Raw genomic sequence first — 25410 nt, 5'->3', positions numbered from 1 at the left:
CCCCTCGTTCTACCTCTTTCCACGCGCTGACTTGAAGTGCTAGGAGACCCAAGCTCACCTCCTGTTTCCTGCAACAATCTTCCTTGGTTTAAGTTTTGGCGTGCAGGTAACCCGCGGCCGGCAGTGTTCTAAATTCCGAGCTCGGATTGTCCAGTGAACGCATCTCAGTTTCTCGGAGAGCGTTAGGCTATAACAGATTATCAGAAAGATAACAGTCTTATTCCGTCCTGCAACGAAAGGACATCGACGGACATCTTTCCCCTCGACGGAGAACCAACGAAGCCGCTCTTGCCGTAAGGGACCCTCGCCGCCATAAGACGCCTCTACACCAGGACAGACAGAAGATCTGTTTTATCGCCGGACTCCTTTTTCCTTCACCGATCGCAGGCAAAGCGATTCACAAGTGAGGCTTAATTAGGTCTGGGCAGAATTAGCTTTAGAGAGTGTTTTTAACAATTGTTTGATTGAAGCAGAAACTGTAATTTTATCTTTGTTGGACCGTCACGTCCTGAGTTTTACCTGTTTAAAACTCTTGTTGTTGTTTCGGACCTTTGCGTCCTGTATGTGTTTATCGTAACAGTGTTATAACCGGGTATTATTCTTCTGATCAGAAAGGTCAGTGTAAGCCGTATTAACTTGAATTCGGCCATTGGTTTGTTTCTGTGAATGAAGGGAATTACTCCGAGTTGTGGCGCGGGAGTTAGACTGTGATCCGGCCTCTTCAGGCACGCATTTCTCTCCTCCTCTACGCTCCTCTTTTCCTCCCATTTTCTCCCCTCTTTCTAACACACACATATTCTCGGGTAGACGTACATTGGGAGACTAACTCCACCACCGCGCCATTACGCACATAGGCCATACACACACACACACACACACACACACACACACACACACACACACACACACACACACACACACACACACACACACACACACACACACACACACAAAGAGAGATCCATACACTCGAGGCCATCCAGACGCCTCAGAGACACAGATCGTGTAGGGCCGAACTCGGTCTCTTTCAGACATTAAGGCCACATTAGGTCTTTGTTAGGTGTGCGACATCGGAAAGGCGACCACGTGGGACGGAGTAATCTCCCCCCCCTCTCTCTCTCTTTCACACACACGCACGCATACACCCAGGCCTTTGTTAGGTGTGCCATCGTGAGCGACCACGTGGGTACGAAGTCATCTCCCCCTTTTCTTCTTCCCCCCTCTCTCTCTCACACACACACACACACACACACACACCCAGTCCACAAGCCGTGCTTGATAATGTTTGTTGCTTAGATTAGTTTATGATAGTTATTTGTTTGATTAAGTTCATTGATTTTGGATTGATGTTGCTTTGTCTAAATAAATTCTGTTATAATTTAAGAGAGCAGTTGTTTGTGATTACTGGTGTATTTGCATTGTGATATAAGCTGGGTGCGAAGGCTTTGTGTACGGATTCACACCTTCAATTTATTAAATATAGTTATTAATTATTAATAATATTAGTAATTAAATAACTAATCTGAGACTGATTTGAGTGATATTTTGGTTATATTTCCCTGAGTACAGGGTGGTGCCCCAAAACGAGATTAAACATAGTTTAATGATATTTTATTTATATTATTAATAATTAGAAATAATTATTAAAGAATATAACCAAAGTTGACTTGATACAACCCCAACAGCTGCAAATAGAGGTCGAATGTGGAGAGCATTGAGAGGTGCATTTCCAACAAACGTACACCCTGATAATATTTTTATTGAATCATTGGGCCCGCAGGAAAACCCAAGAGCTTATGTGTCTAGGGCTCATCAAGTGTGGAGAAATGTCACACGAAATGACCCTTATTTGAATCAAATGGAGCAATCAATTTTGCGAGCTAAGATACAGAAGGGACTGCCCCTACCAGTGAGGAGCAAGTTGGCAGAGGTGGTTGGTCTTGGAAGCATGGCAAAAGGTGTGTATACAGCTCACATAGCACATCAAGTTGAGCTGTATCGGAAAAAGGAGCATGACCAGAAAGAACAGGACCAGGAGACTCTTAAAAAACTTAACCAAATACAGCTGGTGGATAATAAGAAGAAGGAGAAGAAGCAAGCTGTGGTTATGCAAACCAGCCTCAACCAACTCAATTACCACCACAACCACAGCATGAACAGACCCAGGCCACCCCAGCCGTTATCTCTGATCCCCACTGCCCCTTTTCCACAGCCAGTTTTTGACCAACCACAGATATGGAGAGGAAGAGGTTAAGGAAATTTAGGAAGAGGTAGAGGAGGAAATTTCCTACAGTCTTCAGGAGCATGTCATAATTGTGGACAGCTAGGCCACTTTGCTTGTGAATGTTACAGAACAGGAGGAGGTTTCAGAGGAGTATAGATAAATGTTGAGGCTGGAGAGGACTTTTCTGTTGTTTACATGAAAGGTAAAGGAGTTAGATTTATGTTGAAGGAATTGTAAGGTAGAATAGTGAAAGTTCAGGAAGTAAAGAGATAAGTGAATGCTCAGATAATGAAATTGTTGCATGCAATGATGAAGCCTAAAGAAATAGCAGTGGCTAAGTGTGCGGCACACAAAATGGACATGTCAAGGTTCACACAAGGTAACAAAGCAGCTGATGAGGCTGCAAAGGCGGTTACAGGAGCAAACAAATTGGGCAAAGTTCTTCTGGTCACCCATGAGGTGGACTTGGAGGATAAAATTACGCTCAGAGATGTGGTCTCGATGCAAGAAGCTGCTTCTGCGATGGATAAACAATTATGGAGAGACCGGGGCCACTCAAGATTCCACTGGCCTGTGGAGAAATCATGAAGGACTGATGGTTTGTGAAAAAATGAATGGTGTGTTAAAAAATCGTATTGTTAAAATCTGCCACCACACAGGTCTGAATTTGATGAAGGTGCTTCCGTTGGTGTTATTGGTGTCTTGATTAAAGCCACGTAGAGGCCAAAGTTTTAAATTTAACCGGAGACGCCTGTTATACTTTGATCCCTGATGCTGCTGACAATATGACTAGTGTCATAGATGCGTTGAAACTTAAAAGGGATTCATTTGGTCCATCAGAAGGAGCAGGATGGTCTGCTAATGCAGGAGCTATAGTGGTTCAGATTCTGGTGGCTACTCTTCTATCACTGTGTGTGATGTTTTGTTTTTGTACGCTGTTGTTGACCTTTGCTAAGGCTATGCTATTGAGATGGTAGGAGTTGTAATGCCGGGAGAAAACATTAAGATGCCTCTACTGAGTGGTAATGACCTGAGTGAAGATGAGGAGGTCATAGAGATTGGACAAGAACTGGTAGAGAAATATCCATTTTGAATATCTGAATTCATCATTGACTCACTATTATTTTGAATAGGAAGTGAATGGATGAAAGTGGGAAAATGTAATATGTTAATTATGTATATGTTAATCATGTAGTGGAATAATGTGAAAGTATGATACGAAAATGAATATATTTTTGATGTTTTTGTATGTGCAAAGATACTGGTTGTTGATTTTTCTTTCCAGGACAATATTTGGGAGACCAAAGTGAGGGTGGCTAATTGTCCAGAGATCCTTCCAGCCTAATGGACTTGAACAACCAAACTTAGGAATGAGGACATCATGATGAGGGGTTTCGATTGAAAAATCATTGAAGGTTTATTACAGTAGAAGCTGATGCTGCTAAAAAGCAATAGTTTGATATATACGTATGTTTTCTGTATGTTTTTATAGTATTGGATTTTTTTATTACAATGTAACTTGTATTATTGATAAATATTCTGCACTTTTTACTCTATAATAGTAAGACATATTAATTTGGATTAGTATTGGAGTTTTTGTATGAGATGCATATATTGGGACCTCAGGTGTTTTCTTTCTTTATCGATCCTTAGGGAAAGTGGTGTTAGGTAGGGAAAGGTCCATTGGAAGGTGCGATGGGTCGACCAGCCTGACTTTGGACAACTTTTTAGATTTTATTTCTGAGGTTTTAAATGTATGCATTTATATAACATCCTATAAAGTTTTCAGAATTTTCTTTTTAATTGGTTTGGAGTACTATATGTGGTTGCCTGGGGCAGAGGGACCGTGAGAGAGTTTTCCTGTCTAGATTGTTTGATGGATACATTCAGAAAGATAGCTGCCTGATGGGTTTTTCGCTCTCACACTCCACAACATTTTTTTTTTACTATATTGCTAAGGTTAAGCATGGACAGAAGGGTATATCATAAGCATTCTGTGTGTGTTATTATGTGATTCTTATGAGGCCAATTAACATCATAATTGTATAATTTTTCTCATTTTTGAGACTGTTGTCTCTAAGGGGGGAAATATGAAGTGTCTGAAATACCTGGGACATAGGTTAACTCCTTAAGGGTGTGGAGACCACATCTGGAAAGTGATTGTATCTGTGACCTGTGTTGCCCCTTGAGTTTATGACATACATAAATCTAAGACAGAAACCCCCGCAGCTGTATGGAGAGGGGTTGTCCTGAAAACAGAAACAGATGTCCACATGTTGTTCTGAGTGCATATATACGACTGTTTCTGTGTGTTCGACAGAGATCATTATTGGCTTCATGACTCTCCTGAGCAGACGTGCTCAGTGATACTTTTCTTGCTAATAAAATAATTATTTTTAAAAGCAAGTCAGTGTCAACGGAGATTTTCTTCATCATCTGCAAATCATCAACGACTGAGGGAAACCACAACACTATGCCTTGCGTTCCTGTGATGTCTTTAAACTGTCTGTTCGTGTCCGCACTGAGCCCGGGAAAAGAGCGTTTAGTTTTGCTGCTCCCACCACATGGAACTTTCTCCAAAATGACTTGAAAATGGCGGATCTCATTTCGCTTGAAGCCTTTGGCTGGATCTTAAAAGATAAAAAAACAGGACAGTGCCTGTGTTTCTGAATTTAAATCTGTGATCAAGATTCTGCACTTTATCTGTAAATCAATTTACACATTGTAAATCGTTGTTCTCTCTTAACTTATTGTCTCTTTATCAGTCCGCTTCCGGCGCTGTGTGAGGTGGCCGCCGGTTGTTTTTACTGTGTGTTTTTTGAGTATTAGTTTACTCTATTGAGTGGAAATGGCTACTTTCGCTCTTGAAACTTTTTGCGCTGTTTTTCTGTTACTTTGGACATTCTTTGTAACGGAGAGCAGCGCACAGCTGAGTGAGGGCATTGTTTACACACGCGATCAGCTGATGGCACTCTCCAAGGTGCTACTGCCTGGAGCAAGGTCTGTAATTCACTGCGGTCAAGCCAGCCGCTCCTCGAGTTTACATGGTGAAGTGAGCCGCCCCTAAATTTTAAGTGCCCACGTATTCTGATCTTTATGGTAAATGCTCCGGACTGCAGAGCGAGCAGAAAGAGAGAGCGATTAAGTGAAGTGCTAAATGCCTAGGTCTTACCATAAAACTGACTAGTCTAGGACGTACTAAGTCCAACCATATCAGAATCATTTTCTACTTATGGAAGGATTTTTTTTACAAGACATCAAAGTCATAAAAAAGACTCATTATAGTGATTTATAAAGGACTTTGTCAATGGATTTCTCAAAAAGTACACAGTAAAAGTACTTCATATTACTTGTGCACGTAGTCTAGGACGTACTAAGTCCAACCATATCAGAATCATTTTCTACTTATGGAAGATTTTTTTTTGTCTGGAAAAGGAGATTTATAACGGGTCAAAATCGCTCTCTCTGTCTGTTACTCCTGCTCGCTCTGCAGTCCGGAGCATTTACCATAAAGATCAGAATACGTGGGCACTTAAAATTTAGGGGCGGCTCACTTCACCATGTAAACTCGAGGAGCGGCTGGCTTGACCGCAGTTGTAATTCCGGAGGAGCTGAGGAGGCGACGTCGGGGTTGCAGAGCTGGAGCTAAGAGAAGAGCTAAGAAGAGAAAACACAAGCCTTCTGTACCAGCGGTGATTATGGGGAACGTGAGGTCTTTGGGCAATAAGACGGACGAACTCGACGCGCTTGTTCAGCACCAGTGGGAATACCGCCAGTGCAGTATTATGTGCTTCACGGAGACATGGCTGCACTCGGACATCCCGGACCACAGCGTGGCGGTACCCGGCTTCAGGACTTTTCGGGCTGACAGGGACGTTATTAAGAGCGGTAAGAAGAAAGGTGGAGGGATTGCACTGTATGTGAGTGAGAGATGGTGTAATCCTGGCCATGTTAGTGTGAAGGAACGTCTCTGCAGCCCGGACATTGAACTGTTAGCTGTTGGAATGCGCCCCTATTACCTGCCCAGGGAATTCACATGCGCCATTGTTATAGCTGTTTACATCCCACCGTCAGCTGATGCCGAGTCTGCGAGTGATGCACTTCACTCTACTGTTTCACAGCTTCAAACTAAGCATCCAAATGCATTTGTAGCCATTACCGGCTCATGTGAAAATGGACAAAACACTACCCACTTTTCATCAATATGTTAGCTGTCCAATAGAGAAAATAAAACACTGGACCTTCTGTATGCTAACGTTAAGGAAGCATACAGTACCTCTGACTTTCAGTACAACTCCAGGTCATGCCACTTGCAGAAGTTTTCTGATGACTCTGCGGTGGTGGGGTGTATAAGTGATGGGCAAGAGGGGGAGTACAGAGAGCTGGTGGATAACTTTGTGGAGTGGACAGGAAGAAATCACCTGATTCTGAACTTGGACAAGACCAGGGAGATGATGATCAACTTCAGAAAGAAGAGGACAGAGCCACCACCGCTGTGCATCCTGGGAGAGGATGTGTCTGTGGTGGAGGAGTACAAGTACCTGGGTGTCAACATAGACAACAAACTGAACTGGAAGGCCAACACTCAGGCTGTGTACAAGAAGGGGATGAGCCGACTCTACTTTCTGAGGAAGCTGAGATCCTTCAACATGTGCAGTAAGATGTTGGAGATCTTCTATCAGTCTGTTGTGTCCAGTGCACTGTTCTCTGCTGTGGTCTGCTGGGGAGCAGCATTGGAGCTGGTGACACTAAGAGACTGGACAAACTCATTAAGAAGGCCTGCTCTGTGACAGGCTGCAAGCTGAACTATTTTGTAGTGGAGGACTTTGAACAAACTGTTATCCATTATGGATAATCCTGATCACCCTCTGCACACCCTACTGGACAAACAGCGGAGCAGCTTCTCCAACAGACTGATACAACTCTGCTGTCACAAGGACCAATACAGGAAATCTTTCTTACCGAAGGCCATAACTCTGTACAACAGTTCACCTCAGAGAACTGTCATCATGATAATATCTGTCTCCATACTGTAATCTGTTCTGCACATGTTAAATTTACAAATTATCCCTGCACTCATGTTCACTTCATTTGTCTGTCTACTTGCCGTTACATTGTATAGTTTCTGCTTATAATATGTCTACACTCATGCACTTTAACTTATGTCAATACTGTCCATTTAAAACTCTGGTTTTGCACATTTACATTTAATCTTCCATATTTAATCTTCCTATTTAAGACTAGTAATGCTTAGTTAAATCCTGGTTATATATATTCACATCCTTAGTTTTGATATTTTCAGTACTTATTTACTTTGTATTTAATATTATATTATGTTTAGTTTGCTAACATTGTGTTTTTGCTAACATTGTGTTTTTTACTCATATTGTGTGTTGGATAACCTGCTGCTGTAACGCCACAATTTCCCAGTTTGGGATCAATAAAGTAATTCTATTCTATATTCTATTCTATCATGTAATGCTTTTTATGACGTGTGCTGCTGCCCTCTTGGCCAGGTCACCCTTGTGAAAGAGATCCTGATCTCAATGGGTTATTTACCTGGTTAAATGAAGGTGAAATAAAATACATTTCCCCGAGAACCACTGTAGTCTCATTTAGCCACTTGTTAGCAACCGCCTTTTTGTTTTTAAGGACGCGTAAAAACTTCAAAATTGGGGGTATGACCCTTTTTTTCAGATACACATTCAGTACCAACTGAAAAAGGCTCTGGGACCCACTTTTGGCTCCCGACCCATCAGTTGAGAACCACTACATTAGCCCCCCAATGACTAAATCTGCCCCTGCCCACACACACAGTGCTGTGCTCCCCTGTACCGCCTCTGTTACTATACTTCTGAACAGAGGGCGGGTCACTTGGTCCCCCTTTTCTGCAACATTCATATTGAAGATTAAATGTCACAGAGACATAATCATCAAGCCTTGAAACGGCAGCTTGCTTCTGTATGCAGCTGTGTCATGCTGCGTTCAAGTCACATCACAGAAACAGTCATTTCAAGCTTCAAACGTGTCACATATTCTTTCTCCAAAGGTTAAATTAAAGGAAAGCAGTTTTTCCTGGATGTGCTGAAAACAATCTCAAAAGATAATGTGCTATTGAAACTTTGTGAAATGATCCAATTGGCAGTAAATGAGTTGAACCCTCAGCTTTTGATATTTGTGTTTATCTGTTGAAGAACCAAAGAAGACAACTGTCACTTTAACACTAATTATAACACTGTGTCTTTAATGCTTCAACATTATTATCCAATCAGACTTTAAAACCAGAAACATACAAACACAGCTCCACCCTGTATGACTCAACACAGACAAACCAGGAAACAGACACTTCCTCTCTCTCCGTGAACACACACACACACACTGAAACACACACACGGACGATAACTTTCACTGTGAGAAATAAAAGAGACGACTTCCACAGAGAGACGACAGCTTCAGGTGGGAATACTGGGAATACTGGAATACTGCCACTTCAACCAGTTACTGACTGAACTCTGTAAGAAGCTTCAGAAAAACAAGAGTCAAAGTAAGTAACAGGAGACTCTGTGGAGGAGGAACCTCAGCAGTCTGACCTGTTTGTGCTGTTTGAACTGTCCATACCTGTCGGGAGTTTTGCTTCACTCAGAGAAAAATGGCTTCTTGTTCAGAGGAGGATCTGTGCTGTTCTGTCTGCTGTGACATCTTCAAACATCCTGTGATTCTGTCATGTAGCCACAGCTTCTGTAAAGCCTGTCTGCAGAGATGGTGGAGAGAGAAGCAGGCCCAGGAGTGTCCAGTCTGTAAGAGAAGATCTTCGAGGTCAGAACCACCTATTAACTTGGCATTAAAGAACATGTGTGAGGCCTTCTTACTGCAGAGAGATCAGAGAGCTTCATCAGACTCTGAGGATCTCTGCAGTCTGCACTCTGAGAAACTCAGACTGTTCTGTCTGGATCATCAGCAGCCAGCGTGTCTTGTCTGCAGAGACTCTAAACAACACACCAACCACACATTCAGACCCATCGATGAAGCTGCACAAGATCTCAGGGACGAGCTCCAGGAATCACTGAAGCCCTTAAAGGACAAACTGAAGCGATTTCATGAGGTCAAAAAAGTCTGGAATGAAACAGGAAAACACATCAAGGCCCAGGCTGCAAACACAGAGAGACAGATAAAGGAGCAGTTTAAGAAACTTCACCAGTTTCTAGAAGAGGAAGAGGAGGTCAGAATATTTGCACTGAAGGAGGAAGAAAAGCAGAAGAGTCAGAGGATGAAGGAGGAGATGGAGGTTCTGAGCACAGAGATAGCAGCTCTTTCACAAACAGTCAGAGCCACAGAGGACGAGCTGAGAGCTGCAGACGTCTCATTCCTGAAAAACTACAAGGCTGCAGTGGAAAGAGTCCAGCAGCGCCCCCTGCTGGAGGATCCACAGCTGCCCTCAGGAGCTCTGATAGATGTGGCCAAACATCTGGGCAACCTGAGCTTCCACATCTGGAACAAGATGAAGAACATGGTCTCATACAGTCCTGTGATTCTGGACCCAAACTCTGCTGGTTCAGACCTCATCCTGTCTGAAGATCTGACCTGTGTGAGACGAGGAGAGGAGAAGCAGCTTCCTGATAATCCAGAGAGGATTGATGACAGCTGGTCTGTCCTGAGCTCTGAGGGCTTCAACTCAGGGACTCACAGCTGGGACGTCGAGGTTGGACAAAACACATACTTGGAAGTTGGTGTGTGTGAGGAGTCATCAGACAGGAAGAGAGACATAAACTCTGGATTATGGAGAATGGGGTTTTATGGGGAAATATACAGAGCAGAAACCCCATCAGGTGAACAATCTTATCTGTCAGTGAGAAAACGACCTCAGAGGATCAGAGTGAATCTGGACTGGGACAGAGGAAAGCTGTCATTCTCTGATCCTGACACTAACACACACATACACACCTTCACACACACTTTCACTGAAAAGCTGTTTCCATACATTTATAATTATGAACTACATCCTCTGAAGATAATACCACTGAACGTCTCTGTAACAGTGAAACAACGGTGATGAAGAATTCTGCAATGCTTTTGTATTTTGTGGTAAAGGCTGAAAACTATTTCAGACATCAGTTGTCCTCTTCCAAACAGAATCTGAATGAATACATTGATTGTAAAGAACAAGATATGTAGGCTACTGGGAATGAGCTTTGAAAATCATTTTTAAAAAAGGCTAAATTATAAACCCATATGTCAGTTATATGTGCTGATTTCAATCCATTTATGGCAGAAATACAGAAATAAGATGCCAGAAATGTGTTCATCCATCAGGAGAGATATATGATTACACCCTGAGGAGTTCTCATCATTTTAAACCTTTATATTTTTTATGTGTTTGATTGTTCTCTAACTTTTTCTATCACAGAAATCAGCAACATAAAGGTCAAATGCCTTTCTGACTCTGTTACCACCAAAGCCATCACTCCTGCCACTCACTCAATCCTCACTGACTGCATCACTGAAATAAAATCCTGGCTCCAAACCAACTTTCTCAAACTCAACTGCGACAAATCAGAAGTCATTATCATCGGCCCCAAATCCACCAACAACTTCTCCCTCTCCATCGATGGCTCTACAGTGCTCCCTTCCCCCCACATCCGTAACCTTGGAGTCATCTTCGACCAAACCCTCTCCCACGACAAACACATCTAAAACAAATCACCAAAACAGCCTTTTTCCATCTCTGTAACATCGCCCGCCTCCGCTCATCCTTCTCATTTTCAGCTGCCGAGACCCTCACCCACGCTTTCATCACCTCCAGATTAGACTACTGCAACAGTCTCCTCTACGGTTCACCATCCAAAACACTCAAGAAACTTCAATACATTCAAAACTCCGCTGCTCGTCTCCTCACACACTCCAGCACCAGAGACCACATCACCCCCGTCCTTCATGACCTCCACTGGCTCCCCATCCCCCAGCGTATCAACTTCAAACTCCTCATCCTCACCTACAAAGCCCTTCACAACCTGGCTCCCCCCTACCTGTCTGAGCTCCTCCACCAGCACACTAATTTATTATTATTATTAAGAGAGTCATGATAACAGACATGTAAGTGATAAGTTACATTAGGCTGCACATATACAACACCACAGTAGGTGAGCTGAATGTGAAGATGACTCTCAAATGGTTTAACTGGTTTAATGAAGGTGCATGGTATTTTGACACTATGAGTGTTCTATGAGTTAAAACTGTTATTATGTATGTTGCCTCCATCCTTCCTCGGATGGGCATCGGCTCACTTATCCTAATCATTTTCATAGGTAGATGACCTGACTGACATGCACTTTGGCCGCCAGTAGAGGGCGAGCAAGCACCTTAGTTAAATTACCCACAGGGGGATACATCATTTAAAGTTTTGTTGTTACTAACTTCCAAAAAATTAATTATCCTTTTTCAGTCATGTGGAGATTTGATAATAAATGATGAGCAACGTTTCTCTTCATTCTTTTTTTTTTCTTATGATATATTTAAAATGAACATTGCACATTAAAGAGGACATATTATCCCCCTTCGCCACCTTTTCAAACAGTCCCCTGTGGTCTAAATGAAACATCTGTGCTGTGCTTTGATCAAAATATAACATGAATCAAGCACCAGAGGAGGTTTGTGACCAGCTCTCTCAGAACGCTCCGTTTTGGTGTGTGTGTCTCTTTAAATGTTCTATATGTAACTTTTTACATGTATAAATCATTTTTTATCGCCCATTAATAAGTGAACGGTTAACTGATGTGAAAAAGTAGATGTTCACTGTTTCTCTGTGTTGCCTGTATAAAAATTTTACCCGGGTCGGTTTTTCCGTCAAAGTTCCAGGAAGTGATGTTATATACTCGATCTCGACGTCCTCCTCACTCCACTCCACTTTACAGCGATCATCAGTAGTGCCTGTCGAGACTGTCGTTTTTATGGAGAATAAATCTAACATGGAATCTGTACAAATAAACGACCGGCCTCTACACAGACTCCTTCACAGACTTCCACATGTGTATGTCCACTTACCTCCTCTGTAAACATTATGTCGGTAAATAACCAGTGTTTGGCGGCCGATGATGATGCTCGTTCGTGTACGTATGAGCACGCCAGCGAGAGCGAGCAACAGGTTACTGGTGCAGTTCGCCTAACGGCCTGCAGTGTCACTACAAATGCAGTATTTTTGAAAGTTACATATAGCCCCTTTAAAGCACATGTGAGGATCTTACAGTTTGTGTGGATTTTGGCGGCCCCCTAAGGACAAAGTATGTATTGTGAAGCCCCATTCAAATCTCAGATTTAAACATTTGATCCTGTTGTATTACTTGTGAACAACAAGAACAAGATAATCTTTAATAATTGCTATCCCAGATAAAAGTGATCTTGTAGATTTTGTCCTGGTTTTTACAAAGGCTTTTCAGATTGGATCATTCTGATCCAGATACCACAAGATCAGGATTACAGAATCTAGATTTGCAGTCTTTGAATAGGCCAGCATCTGTTGGTCAAAGTAATAATACATTCTACAATTCACTTACCAGATGCTTTTATCCAAAGCGACGTACATCAGAGAGTAAGTACAACACTAATCCAGTCATACACCGCCACGAGCAATGAAGGGTTAGGTATCTTGCCCAAGGGCACATTGGACATGTTGCTCAGCTGGGGATCGAACCCTTGACTTTCCGGTTGAGAGGTGACGAGTCTACCAACTGAGCCACAGCCGCCTCCTAATATATTTCATTAACACGGTATGTAAAGTTACACAGATGGACTTTTTTTTAATATATTCAGTTATTTTAGATCATGTACTTCCTGCTATGTATTATTTGTTTACCTGCCCAGGTACAACAGATGCAGATTAGCAATTAGCTAACTCTGGTGAATTTAAATGTAATTGTGCACTGCCCCTGTAAAAATAAACAATAAAGAAATAATAAAAATACATTAAATGTCTCATTAGGATAAAAAAAAGTCAAAGAAAATACTTTTGTTGTCAGCAGATGAGACTGACTTTTCTTCAAGAGAAGGAAACAAAGCTTCATATCCTCCTCTTAGAAGAGAGGCTGAAAGATGCTGTATCACAGTTTCTGAGGATGAAATGTTAAATTATTGTTTTTGCAGATAGTTTTTCTAATTAGTTGAAAATATTTTATGTTTAATTATTTAATTTAGAATGGATATTGTTTTGGTCTGTGTTGCTTTACTATACAAGCAGTGAATAAAAGAATGATTCAATATGTGTCATGTGTCCTACATGTCTCTACCTCCACCCTGAATCCACCTTGAATCCACCCTTCCAGTGGGATCAGGATAATCCTGATTTTAACACTAAACCTATCCTAATCTAAACCTTAGAGTTTTGAAATACCCAAAATCAACATTTGATCTGGATTCTGGACAGGAATGGATTACCAAATCCGTATCCCACTTTTGTAGGATCAGGATCCCATCTCTGCTTTTGAAACACCCAAGTTTGAAGGAAGTCCTGGCACGAGCGGACAGTGAAGGTGGCACGGTGTCAAGTGTAACCTGAGTGTAACGTGTAACGTGCCGGTCACGTGCCGGCCAATAGAAAGCTCCAGGTGTGGCCACGCGCTACACAGTAGCTTTCACAGTGCGCGCGAAGACAACAATGGTAGAGACGATGGAGAGCAAGCAGAGTCAGGTAACTGTTTGTACTTGTGTTTTCTGTGTCGCTTCTGTAAACATGATGGTTTGTTTACTAAACCAGCCGATGTAAAGAGTTACAGAGTCAGTGTGGCGGCGGCTCGAGCTCCTTCTGCTTTGATGCTAGTTTGTATCGCGCGCTGTTTACAAACTGGTTACATTTAGTCAAATCTTCCCGGAGGACCAGAGTCTCTGTCCTTCACCTTTTCTCCTCCTGGACCTGCTGTGACTGTGTCTGACTCGGTTCAGTCCCACCTGCTCGTTAGGAGAACTCACCTGCACTGTTTGTCTTAAACACACACCTGTGTGAGGCAGCTGTGTGCCCGCTTATCACTGTGTGTCCATATTTTCTAACACATCTACAGCTAACATGTCCAGTTAACAACCACAATGTGTACTTCACAGACGACGAAGACACAGTCTGCCTCAGTACAGGTGTGAAGGATTTGAGAAGGCCTTCACTAAAGGTGACTCCATTGTCCATGATACTTGGATACTTTTCAATCCCAGGTGTTTAATATGAAACAATCACAATTACTTGATGAGCGATCGATAGATAAAGAAGCTACACCATGAGACAGGTGGGGAGTTAATCAAATAATTATGACAAGCCAACTGCTGCGCGTCTAAATAGTTCAAATACACATTCACACATTGCCCTCCCCTCCCCCTCTCTTTCTCTCACATTACAGCATTATGTTAAAGGAACCTTCAGATCTGACGTTTTTAAAAGATATCATCGTCTTTAAAAGATTGCATTGATGTGAGATAACACGTATCAAAAAGTACCAAAGTGATTAAAACAATGTTGATCCCTAGGCCCTTTTCTTAGGTTCATTCTCGAAAAATGCATACCCAAACTTAACAGAGTATATCTCTGCAGCCACAAGGTCTATAAGAATAAAATTGGTATCATAATAAAGATAACTCTTTAGAGATTTACCTGTGTAAAGAATCTGTATATCTGTTACTGTGACAGAGTAAATACAGATGGAACATAGCATAAATGTAAGATTTTATGTCCGCCTAAAGTTTTTATTTTATGAGTAAGTATTACCTGTGAAATGCTGCAGCAGCCTCTGTCGCTCTATTGGAATCCATAAATAAACATCCTGACATTACCAGTGCAAAGTTTGAGCTAAATAAAGTGAAGTAGAGCAGAATTACAGAGGTTTTAGTACAAGCATGTTCAGGCGAAATTTATATTTATATATATATATGTATATTTCCACAGGAAATTTTGCAGTTCCGCTGTCAGATGTTAGCAATTCCATTATCTCTGGTACAGAATAATACTTTTTCCTTCCTCTCTGGCCGGACATTGTTGATTTTTAAAAGAATGTTGTTCAAAGTTCGCGGTGTGTATATTCGCTGTAGCTGCCGCGCGCTTTGCGTTCTGGAGTGCGATAATCTGCCTGTGAGCCGATACGGAAAATGTTATCTCTGCATCCTATTGGTTGATTCAGAAGCCCAGCCCCCTATGGAAAGCTCCTGCACTGTAGAAGCGAATGTAACTGAGTAAATACATGTCATTACAACTATTGAACCACTAGATGGAGACAAAGACCGCCTTTTCCAAGAGAGCGCATGTAGCTACATGTGCAGCAATTCCTCCCTTATGCCGTGACAAATCGAGGTAGCGAGGCTTGAATAGTCTCAAATTTACCAGGATACATTGTACTATCAACTACATGTGGATTTATTGGACCAGGAAAACGTTTGATTGCAAAAACAACAAAGGTAAGACAGAAATTTTGGTTGTAACCGGAAAAAGTTAATTTTGCTGTTTACTCAGTGAGATTTGGTTTCTGAGTGAAAACAAGATACTGTTAGAATCTGTGGAGTCTCAGCTCTCATTCAAGTGGTCATTTGTGCATCTGGCATGTAATGTAAGATAGTTAGGTTGCTGTGTTTTGGACAATAACTGTGTTTAGATGAAAAATGCTTTTTGACATTTCTTCAGGCTATTGTTTGGGGTTTGAGTTGTGTTTTGTTTCGGTGGAATTGTTCTTGCTTGCTAGTTAGCTGAGCTTTTAGGGATTACAATGGTGTGTCATATGGCCCTGAGCATGCATGTTTACATGCCATCTGATTTGAACTCTGCCGTGGAGGCGGAGCTGCCCCCTGAGAAGGGGGCTATAGTGATCAACAGGTTCTTAGTATAAGTCTTTATCTGTTTAAGTCAAAGCTGCTGACTCTCATTCAGAATCAATCAATCGATCAATATTTCTATAGCAGGTGCTCCGTACTCATGGTTAAACAATCATTAGCGGAGCATTTAGCAACATTTAGGACTTACAGTGACAAGACAAAACGTCCTTTTTAGAGGCAGAAATGTAGCTTCACTTCAGAGTTAAAGGACACATCTTAATCAGTAGAACTCCTGGATTCCTAACAGAGGTGCTAGATGGCTGATGTGTTGAAATTCTTCATTAGGAATAACCCCTTGAGATGTGTCATCTCATTTTCCAGGGGTTCCTAGAATACAGAAATGTACAATGAACAGACAAAAGTAGACAGGATGTTTGACAGCACAAGACAAGAAAGGGAGTGGCTGTGGCTCTGTGATGTAAAAGTGCTTTGAGTAGTCAGAAGACTAGAAAAGCGCTAAACAAGTTTAAGTCCATTTACCATTTAACAACAAAAAAACAGTTGATATTAAATGATGATAGGGAGAACATCACCCGGGGAATCTACTCAAAGCAGAGACATAAGATGGAGTGGATTGTCCTCTCACAGGTCGTCAGCAAAGACAGTGAGACATAAACACAAACTTAATAATCATATTTAGGTGATGCAGCAGTGTTATCATGGACAGTTGCAAACGGTTCTGAGATAAGAAAACAAGGCTTTTTTGAATAGTTAAACTGACTGGATATTAACAGGTAAACTATTCCAATCTGAGGGAGCTTTAAACATGACGGCTGCTGGAAGTGAAACAAAGAGCAGGGAGGAGAAAAGTACAATGAGCTGTTTTAGATCAGGAGGGAAATGAATGTTTTTGAATATGAACTGTAGCCAATAGCGTTGTCTTCTGATTGAGGGAGCAGGTGAGATGAGCTCTAAATACATGTTGCAGTGATGAGTAGTGAAGGGACAACCAAGAATCAATGTACAGAGTCTATTGTAAACTACACCGAGAGGACGGAGACCTGATATACAACATCAGCACAGTCCATTATCGGTAAAACTTTTATCCTTCCAGTAAGTGGGAAACAGCTTGTGGAACGGTACAGAACGCCAATGCCAAAGTTAATTTTCTTTACAATGTTGCTTGAATGTCATAACTTTAGAAAATCATGTTCGTCATTCAGGCAGGTTTCTCTTTGCTCCGACAGTTTTTAGAGAGAAACAGATCCAAAGGAGAACTGTAGATTTACTGGAACATTGTCCTGTGAGGTCGATGTTTCTATTTTTTTTTTTTTAAATAAAATACAGTTTTGATTGATTTAAATAGTCACTAGCCCCCTCCTCCATAACCCCCCCCCCCCCCCCCCCCCCCCATCTTCATCATAAAGAGTTAATCTTCCCTTCCTCTTTTAATCAAAGTGTTTCCCATGAATTGTTCCCTCTCCTCAGGTGCTGAACTTAGAGCGTGTCCAGGAGCTGGAAACATGGCTGAAGACGACCAACACCAAGCTGACTCAAGTTAACGGCCAGAGGAAGTACGGAGGACCTCCTGAAGGTGAGAGAGGACACCACAGAGCAGGGACAATTATATTAGAGACGCATGTCTCACTGATGTCTCCCTGATGTGTCCCTCTTGTCTCCCTGATGTCTCCCTCTTGTCTCCCTGATGTCTCCCTCATGTCTCCCTCATGTGTCCCTCATGTCTCCCTCTTGTCTCCCTGATGTGTCCCTCATGTCTCACTGATGTGTCCCTCATGTCTCACTGATGTGTCCCTCATGTCTCCCTCTTGTCTCCCTCATGTCTCACTGATGTCTCCCTCATGTGTCCCTCATGTCTCCCTCTTGTCTCCCTGATGTGTCCCTCATGTCTCACTGATGTGTCCCTCATGTCTCACTGATGTGTCCCTCATGTCTCCCTCTTGTCTCCCTGATGTGTCCCTCATGTCTCACTGATGTCTCCCTCATGTCTCCCTCATGTCTCACTGATGTCTCCCTCATGTCTCACTGATGTCTCCCTCATGTCTCACTGATGTGTCCCTGATGTCTCCCTCTTGTCTCCCTCATGTCTCACTGATGTGTCCCTGATGTCTCCCTCTTGTCTCCCTGATGTGTCCCTCATGAATCCCTGATGTGTCCCTCATGTCTCCCTGATGTCTCCCTCATGTGTCCCTTGTCTCTCTCATGTCTCCCTGATGTGTCCCTCATGTCTCCCTCATGTGTCCCTTGTCTCTCTCATGTCTGATGTCTCCCTTGTCTCTCATGTGTCCCTGATGTCTCCCTGATGTCTCCCTCATGTTTCCCTGATGTCTCCATCTTGTCTCCCTCATGTCTGATGTCTCCTTCATGTCTCCCTCTTGTGTCCCTCTTGACTCCCTCATGTCTGATGTCTCCCTGATGTCTCTCTCATGTCTCCCTCATGTCTGATGTCTCCCTCATGTCTCCTCTCTCAGTGTGGGACGGCCCCATGCCAGGAGCTCGCTGTGAGGTCTTCATCAGCCAGATCCCGCGGGACGCCTACGAGGATCTGTTGATCCCGCTGTTCACCTCTGTGGGACCCCTCTGGGAGTTCCGGCTCATGATGAACTTCAGCGGTCAGAACCGCGGCTTCGCTTACGCCAAATACGGCTCGCTGGCTCTAGCCACCGACGCCATCCGCTTGCTGAACGGCCACATGCTGGAGCCCGGCTTCCACCTCAGTGTCCGGCGCAGCACAGAGAAAAGACACCTCTGTGTGGGAGAGCTGCCGGCCTCCACCAGGCAAGAGGACCTGCTGCAGGTACAAACCGCTCTGTGTCGATATAACCTTTTTTTATTTACAGCTCGGGGAGAAGAAAGAACTGACACGTCCACGATTCAATACTGCTATAAACATATCAAGTGTGATAAATAACTATTTAATAGAGCATACTGGCTATCTGTCAGGATGGGATATGCCGTGCCAGGGCCAAGGAAGTGTACCGTGTCTGAGCTAGGGTTTAATCCTGGGGGATGGGATTCCCGTGAATTTTGATTAAAAGAAAAAAAAAATTCAATTAAACACGCCTCTATAGAGCGCCACAGGAATGAGTCCTACAACCCGGAAGTAAGTTAGCATGTTAGCGCCATGTGGTCTAACGTCTAAAAGTCAATGTGGATTTTGAATGGGTTTGTGTTTAGACTCCTGAAATAAGGTCTGTGGTTAACACAAGCTGTAGAGATGTTGGTGTTTTGTTAGACCACATAAACTACGTTAGGTAATGCATCCACTTGTGAAGTTTGAAGTTTTTACTCGTCTTTAAAAAGGTGGTTGCTAACAAGTGGCTAAATGTGTCTACAGTGGTTGTTGGGGACATTAAACGTCATCACGCCGGACACAGAGGGCGGGAACTCTCTCACTAGTCTGAGATGTCTCCTGTAGGTTTAATCTTTAGGTTAAGGTGAATATTATGTTAGTAAACTATTTATTAAACTACGTGGATTAGTTTATCGGAGATCGTCTGAAGCATAACGCTAGTGACGTCACAATCATCCGACCGTGCTGTAGTAGGTTGTAGCATAACGTTAGCTTTTTACTTCTGTCGGCCGCATTAACACTTCAAACATCATAAAAATGGTGTTCATCTGTGAAGATTATCCTGCTGAACAAAACGCCTACGCTTCAGAAACGTGTGTTTAACACAGAGATTATTTTCTGCAATGATCCAAAATCCAATGAAAACATCCCATAGGAGAATTCTCGTTAGACCCCATGGCGATGCTACTTCCGGGTTGGCCTACAAAAATACGTCATATGGTTTGTTCTCTATTGTAGTGGAGCATTTTCAAAGACTAGAGAATGAAAGCGCAAAGTGCATGTTGTGTGACCGGTGCTATAAGAGTAGCGTCATGTCTGTCTGTGAATGGCTCAGTGCGAGTGAGGAGAGAGAGAACAAGGGGAGTGTGTGTTCGGCAGCTGTGTGCAAGAGGCACGTTACTGATGTCGGGGACCGGAGCAGAATCAGTGCAGAGAAACTAGTCAGCATCTGAAGTGTATGTACAGTTTGAGCTCTGTGTGCGTAATAAACGACCCAACACCTCATGAAACAAGCCTGACTCTCCGTGTCTGTTTACAACTTGCTGCACCCCAGTTAAAGTGACGGGGGTTAGACCTGAAGTTCAGGGCTACAACTTCGGCCCTGGAGCAGACCAATAAGTCTCCCTTGTGTTGCTTAAAGAGCCCATATTATGCCCTTTTTGGGGTTTGTATATTTAATCTATGTACCTACTTTTTAGCTAAAGTTATAAAAAAGTGTCTGTTTTCATGTACTGCTCCTCCTTGCTCCCTCTACGCTCTGAGTCTGTCAGCTACACTCTGCTGAGCCCCCACTGCAGAGCCCCACGTGGGCCAAGTCTGCTCTGATTGGTCTGCCGATCCGCTCTGTCGTTATTGGTCAGTTGCTCAGCACACGTCTCAGAAATTTCAGCATGAGCTGCTGGACTTGCCACAACGAGCCAATGGGCTTAGATCAGTGATCTCACACTGACAATGACGTCGCACTGACAAATTTTTATCGAGGGGGGCTAGAACCGAGCGTTACATGCGGCTAATGCTACAGCTAACAGGAGGACGTAGGAGAAGCCGCGTTTCAGCAGACTTTGAATTTTTGCACATAGATGTGCCTAAACATGCACAGGACACTTGGAAAACACACTAAAGAGCATATAAAACCAGAAAAAGCAGAATATGGGACCTTTAATGCTTAGAGCTTTTCAGAAGACAAGTCACAGACAATCCACTTGGCATTTCATAATTAGCGTTGCAGCAGATGTCACGCACGCAGCACACTTAATCACGCAGCACACTTGATCATTGCAAACTGATAGTCTGTGTTGATGGACATAAACTGTTCTTTTGCCATAATAATGATAAAAAAATAAAATGTATTCCCGGGAAATTGGTCGTCTTTTCCTGGGATCTGATCCATCTCATTTTTGGGAAAAATATTAAACCCTAGTCTGAGCACAGTACGGTACACTGGTCTAACAAACTGGACTTTGGGGTCAAACGGATTGCCAAGTGTGAGTGCACCCTAAAAGAACACAACTAACTACATTAAATGTTTGCAACATGTCCCTCCTGAATAAAAATAAATCCAAAAAGTTTTTCACCACTAGTTTGGCATTAATAAATCTGAAGGCAGCTGAAGGTTAGCTTGAGCTGCAGCTACTGTACATGCTGTTGGACTAATCTATGTACGTTTGTGATCATTAGGGGGAGATAGCGAGGTGGACTAAGTCGTCGTCATCACCATGGTGTTAAACTTGACACACTGACACGACACGATTCAGTTCATTTTTGGATACAGATGTTTTTTTTGTTGTTTTTTTTTTATAAAAGAGACACGGACAAACGTTTTCTTAGAGGACAACATTTAACTGTCCCAAAAACAGCAGGCTGTTGATGACGTCATCATCGGGTTTTTGGTGACCTTTTATAACCTTCGGTGTGGGAAAGTCTGTTTTTAGAGACCACTTTAAAAAAACAGAAAAATCTCTGAAAAAGAATCTCTTAAATAATTCTGCTTTAACCAGCTTTACTCCGACTTTCTTAGTATTATTTAGAGCTGTCCCGATTACCATTTTTTGGGCTCTGGAGATTCGGTAGTTATCAACAGCGAATAGTGGAAGATTCATCGGCGGGTGGTGCGCGTCTTAATAAGTCTCTAAAATGCACACTGCCTTTCAGCCTGTCCTAACAGCACGCAACGCGAGCGTCAGCGACAAAATCAGCTGTTTTTACCCCAAAGGCCCGTTTCTTTTTTCCTCTCTGTCGCTCGCGTCAACTGACAGGGAGCGAGGAAGGAGGGCGCTCTACAGGTCACTTACACTCGCTTTTCTCACTCTAGAGAGCGTGGTAGCTCATCTTGCAAAGGGGAGATAACGGTGAATTGATAATATGCACATCCGTGATTGCAATGCTGAGTTTTGACTTGTGTCAACATCGGAAAATAAACTTTTTTCGGCTCACCGTTTATCGACAAGCCTCTGTGTTGATATTTGAGTCGGCTGCTTGTTAATACAAAGCACAACACATCTGACTGTCCACCTTCAGTACAAAAGCACTAGATGTTATTCTTTTTGCAAGGAGGGATACTGAAATTTACAGAACAATTTAACACATGCAGTGTGGACAGTGACATTGTGTTTGCTCTCAGGTGCTGCGTCTTATGGCGGACGGCGTGGAGCGAGTGTCTCTGAAGGCCGGCCCCGGGATAGACGGGGTGTCGGCTATCGTGGCCTTCTCATCACACCACGCTGCGTCCATGGCCAAGAAGGTGCTGGTGGAAGGTAGATGTACTGAGTGATCACTGTGCTGCTGTAGATGTGAATATGTGCTTCATGGTTTCTGCCCTCGCTGAGCTCTTAGTAAAGTATGTTAACTTAGAGTCACATAAATGAGGTCTCCTTTAACCTCGTCAGCACGACTTGTGTCGATGTTTACATGAAGCAGTTTGATTCTGATCAGGCTCTGGTTATTTGTAATCACAGGCTCAGAGAGCGACGGAGCAGCCGACAGAGTGACTGTCCTCCACTCTGATCACTGATAGTTTTGAGTGATTTGTTGAAGTCTTTTCCTCCAGCTTGAGCAACTAAGTATAATCTGTTTGTGGGTCCTCTGAACCAGCAGCTTCTCAACTGTTTGTTTTATTCCCTCTCCGTTGTGTCTGCAGCGTTCAAGAAGCAGTTTTCTCTGACTGTCTCAATCAAGTGGCAATCGACTGTGAAGGCGAGCGAAGACGAGCCTCTTCCGCCATCGAAACCTTCAAAGAGCGTCCTGCCGTCGCCCCTGAAGCCGCCACGCCACATCTTGAACTCTCCTCGCCCCTCTGCCCTGCCCCCTCGTCTGGCTCGCCCTCCGTCCATCCTTCCAGGTTTCTGCAGAGCTGTGGGACGACCCACTGCCCCCCAGCACCATCACCCTTCCCGCTCTACCCCCGTCCAGGGTCCTCAGGGGCCTCCAGCCCCCTCCGTGTCCCCCGTGGTGCAACTGTGTAAGGAGTGTGAGGCGAGCGGCGTGGGCCAGCCGCTCTTTGAGATGTACTTCAGCCACACTGGGCCTGATGGATTCCTTTACTTCACCTACAAGGTGAGCATCCCCGGCATCCCCACGGCCTTCAAAGGCCTGGTCATGATCTTGCCGGGACCCTCTGAATCCACCATGTTGGAGGAGGCTCGTCGTGTTGCAGCCCAGCAGGTTCTGCAGAGTGTGTGCAACAAACGGGTCACTCACTGATTGGCTGATCCCACACAGCACTGTTTGTTGCTCTGTTTCTTCAATGGTATTATATGAATGTCGTTTGTATATTTCTGCATGTTTTTATTAGGCTGAAGTAGATGTTTGTTTTGGTTTTCTATGCTTTGTTTTTTAGTGTGTGTTACTGTTACGTGTGTTCCTTGTTTTAACTAAAAAAGATTTGACACAAATGTGAAATGTGTTTTTTATTTACGTCTGAAAGGAAGTATGAGTTTTTAAAAAGACAACAAACAACCACTTTAAAATGTTCGGTCTGCCAGCAGCTAGTCAGAGCTCAAATCATTTTGTATCATGCAGCTGAATGAAAAATGTTTGTTTATATTTGTAAACATTCACATGGTTGGCTGGTTTCAGATCATGTGACTCCAGGTAAATAAGGTAGTGGTTGGTAACCCTCCCAGCATGCACTGTGGGAGTGATGGTCAAGAGGTCCTGGCTGTTACAGCTGTTAGTTTACTCCAGAATGTTTACACATGTTTACACTTTGAAGGATGAGATACTCGGAGTGAGTGTGGTAAGATTACTTTGTCTGAAAAAGTAAAACTCTGATAAATAAATAATGAAACCAACAAAAGAACCCGAAGCAGACTGAAAGGCTTCACACCAGCAGAGGGCAATGTGTCAGACTCTTTACAGGATGTGATTCAGAAACAGCGCCTCAGAGGTCGGCCGTCAGCACGTCTTTGTACAAACACATTGCATCTGTAACTGTAATATTAGTGTTCCAGCATGAGACTCCACATTGCAGAAGCAGGTGAGACACTGTGCTAAACAAGGGGAGCCACACACACACACAGGGCTGGGTATCGTTAAAAAAAATTGACACTAACACCGATACCTTGACTTCGTTAACGATTCCTAAACGATACTTTCTTCGATACCAATTTTATAAAAATCCATTTTAACACAAAAAAAAAAATACACATTGTGACCCTAACCCCTTTTAGTATTATTCTTCAGCTCCATGGTATTTTAAAACATAACATGTTTCATAACATGAGAATATAAACCATTTTACCACACTGCTTTAACTGAAGTTGTCTGTTTTGATCTCTTGACATGTTTCTAAACTTCATGATACACACTGTAGTCAAGCCTGTCAAAACACAACAACACACGTGTGCCCCGTCTGGTTAAGCAGCCAATCACCAGCATTATTAGATCCTGCAAGCATGCTGCATGCTTATTGGCTCACTGACGCTGATGATATTGGCTGCGCTCCTTTTCATACATCCGGGGCACAATCTGGCGAGAGGTGATGACAAGCAGCGAGGGAGGATGATATATTTTAAACAAGACAAAGTTTAAATGATATGCAGACCATCAAACTCTGTAGGTATCGAAATCTGGTATCGACTGACGAGCCATTTTTCGATACTCTGTAGTATCTAAGCAATTCTATCCGTGCAAAAAAAGTCTTGAATTCGATACCCAGGCCTACACGCACACACACACACAGTCTCTCTCTCCATTACGACCTCAGATGAATCAGTACTTCAGTGTGTTACACAATACCCCTCCTCAAGACCTTTAAAGTCCTCTAACAAAACTCAATCTTTTTTTTATTTGTGTAGTACCAATTCTTAAAAAATGTTACCTCAAGACATTTTAACAAAAACAGTCTAGACCAGTGGTTCGCAACTGGTGGGTCAGGACCCAAAAGTGGGTCGTGGAGCCGTTTTCAGTGGGTGAATGTGTGTCTGGAAGAAAAATGCTTTCAAAAAGACAGGTGCTTTATTTTTAACCAGTTTTTCATTCAGTTTCTTTGGACGGCTGTGGTTCAGGTGGTAGAGTCGTCACCTCTCGACCATAAGGTCGAGGGTTCAATCCCCAGCTGGGCAACATGTCCGATGCAGACACTTAACACTAAACTGCTCCCGCTGCTTCAGTGGTGGTGTATGAATGGGACTAGTTACTTCTGATGGATGATTCTACATAGTGATCACTACCATCAGTGTGTGAATGTGTAGGTGTGACCTGTGGTGTGGAAGAGCTTTGAGTAGTCAGAAGACTATATAAGCTCAAGTCCATTTACCATTCTACCCGTCTGAGGTCCAAACTGCACAATTTTAAGTTAAATTAAACTGTTACAAGAAATTTGGAT

General features: G+C 43.0%; 2 protein-coding genes across 2 annotated transcripts; both read left to right on the top strand.

Moving 5' to 3' along the window:
• Positions 1-8578: 8578 nt before the first annotated feature.
• On the top strand, positions 8579-11700 carry LOC132982512 (E3 ubiquitin-protein ligase TRIM39-like). The gene has a single exon (XM_061049063.1). The coding sequence runs from the start codon at positions 8874-8876 to the stop codon at positions 10272-10274; it is 1401 nt and encodes a 466-aa protein (XP_060905046.1). The 5' UTR covers positions 8579-8873; the 3' UTR covers positions 10275-11700.
• Positions 11701-13778: 2078 nt separating this feature from the next.
• On the top strand, positions 13779-23483 carry dnd1 (DND microRNA-mediated repression inhibitor 1). The gene is made up of 5 exons (XM_061049062.1): positions 13779-13901; positions 17483-17588; positions 18484-18809; positions 22207-22339; positions 22723-23483. The coding sequence occupies exons 1-5, from the start codon at positions 13869-13871 to the stop codon at positions 23283-23285; spliced, it is 1161 nt and encodes a 386-aa protein (XP_060905045.1). The 5' UTR covers positions 13779-13868; the 3' UTR covers positions 23286-23483.
• Positions 23484-25410: the final 1927 nt, after the last annotated feature.

This window comes from Labrus mixtus, chromosome 10, assembly GCF_963584025.1.
Source record: "Labrus mixtus chromosome 10, fLabMix1.1, whole genome shotgun sequence".
NCBI lineage: Eukaryota > Metazoa > Chordata > Actinopteri > Labriformes > Labridae > Labrus > Labrus mixtus.
This window is presented reverse-complemented; position numbering and strand designations above follow the sequence as displayed.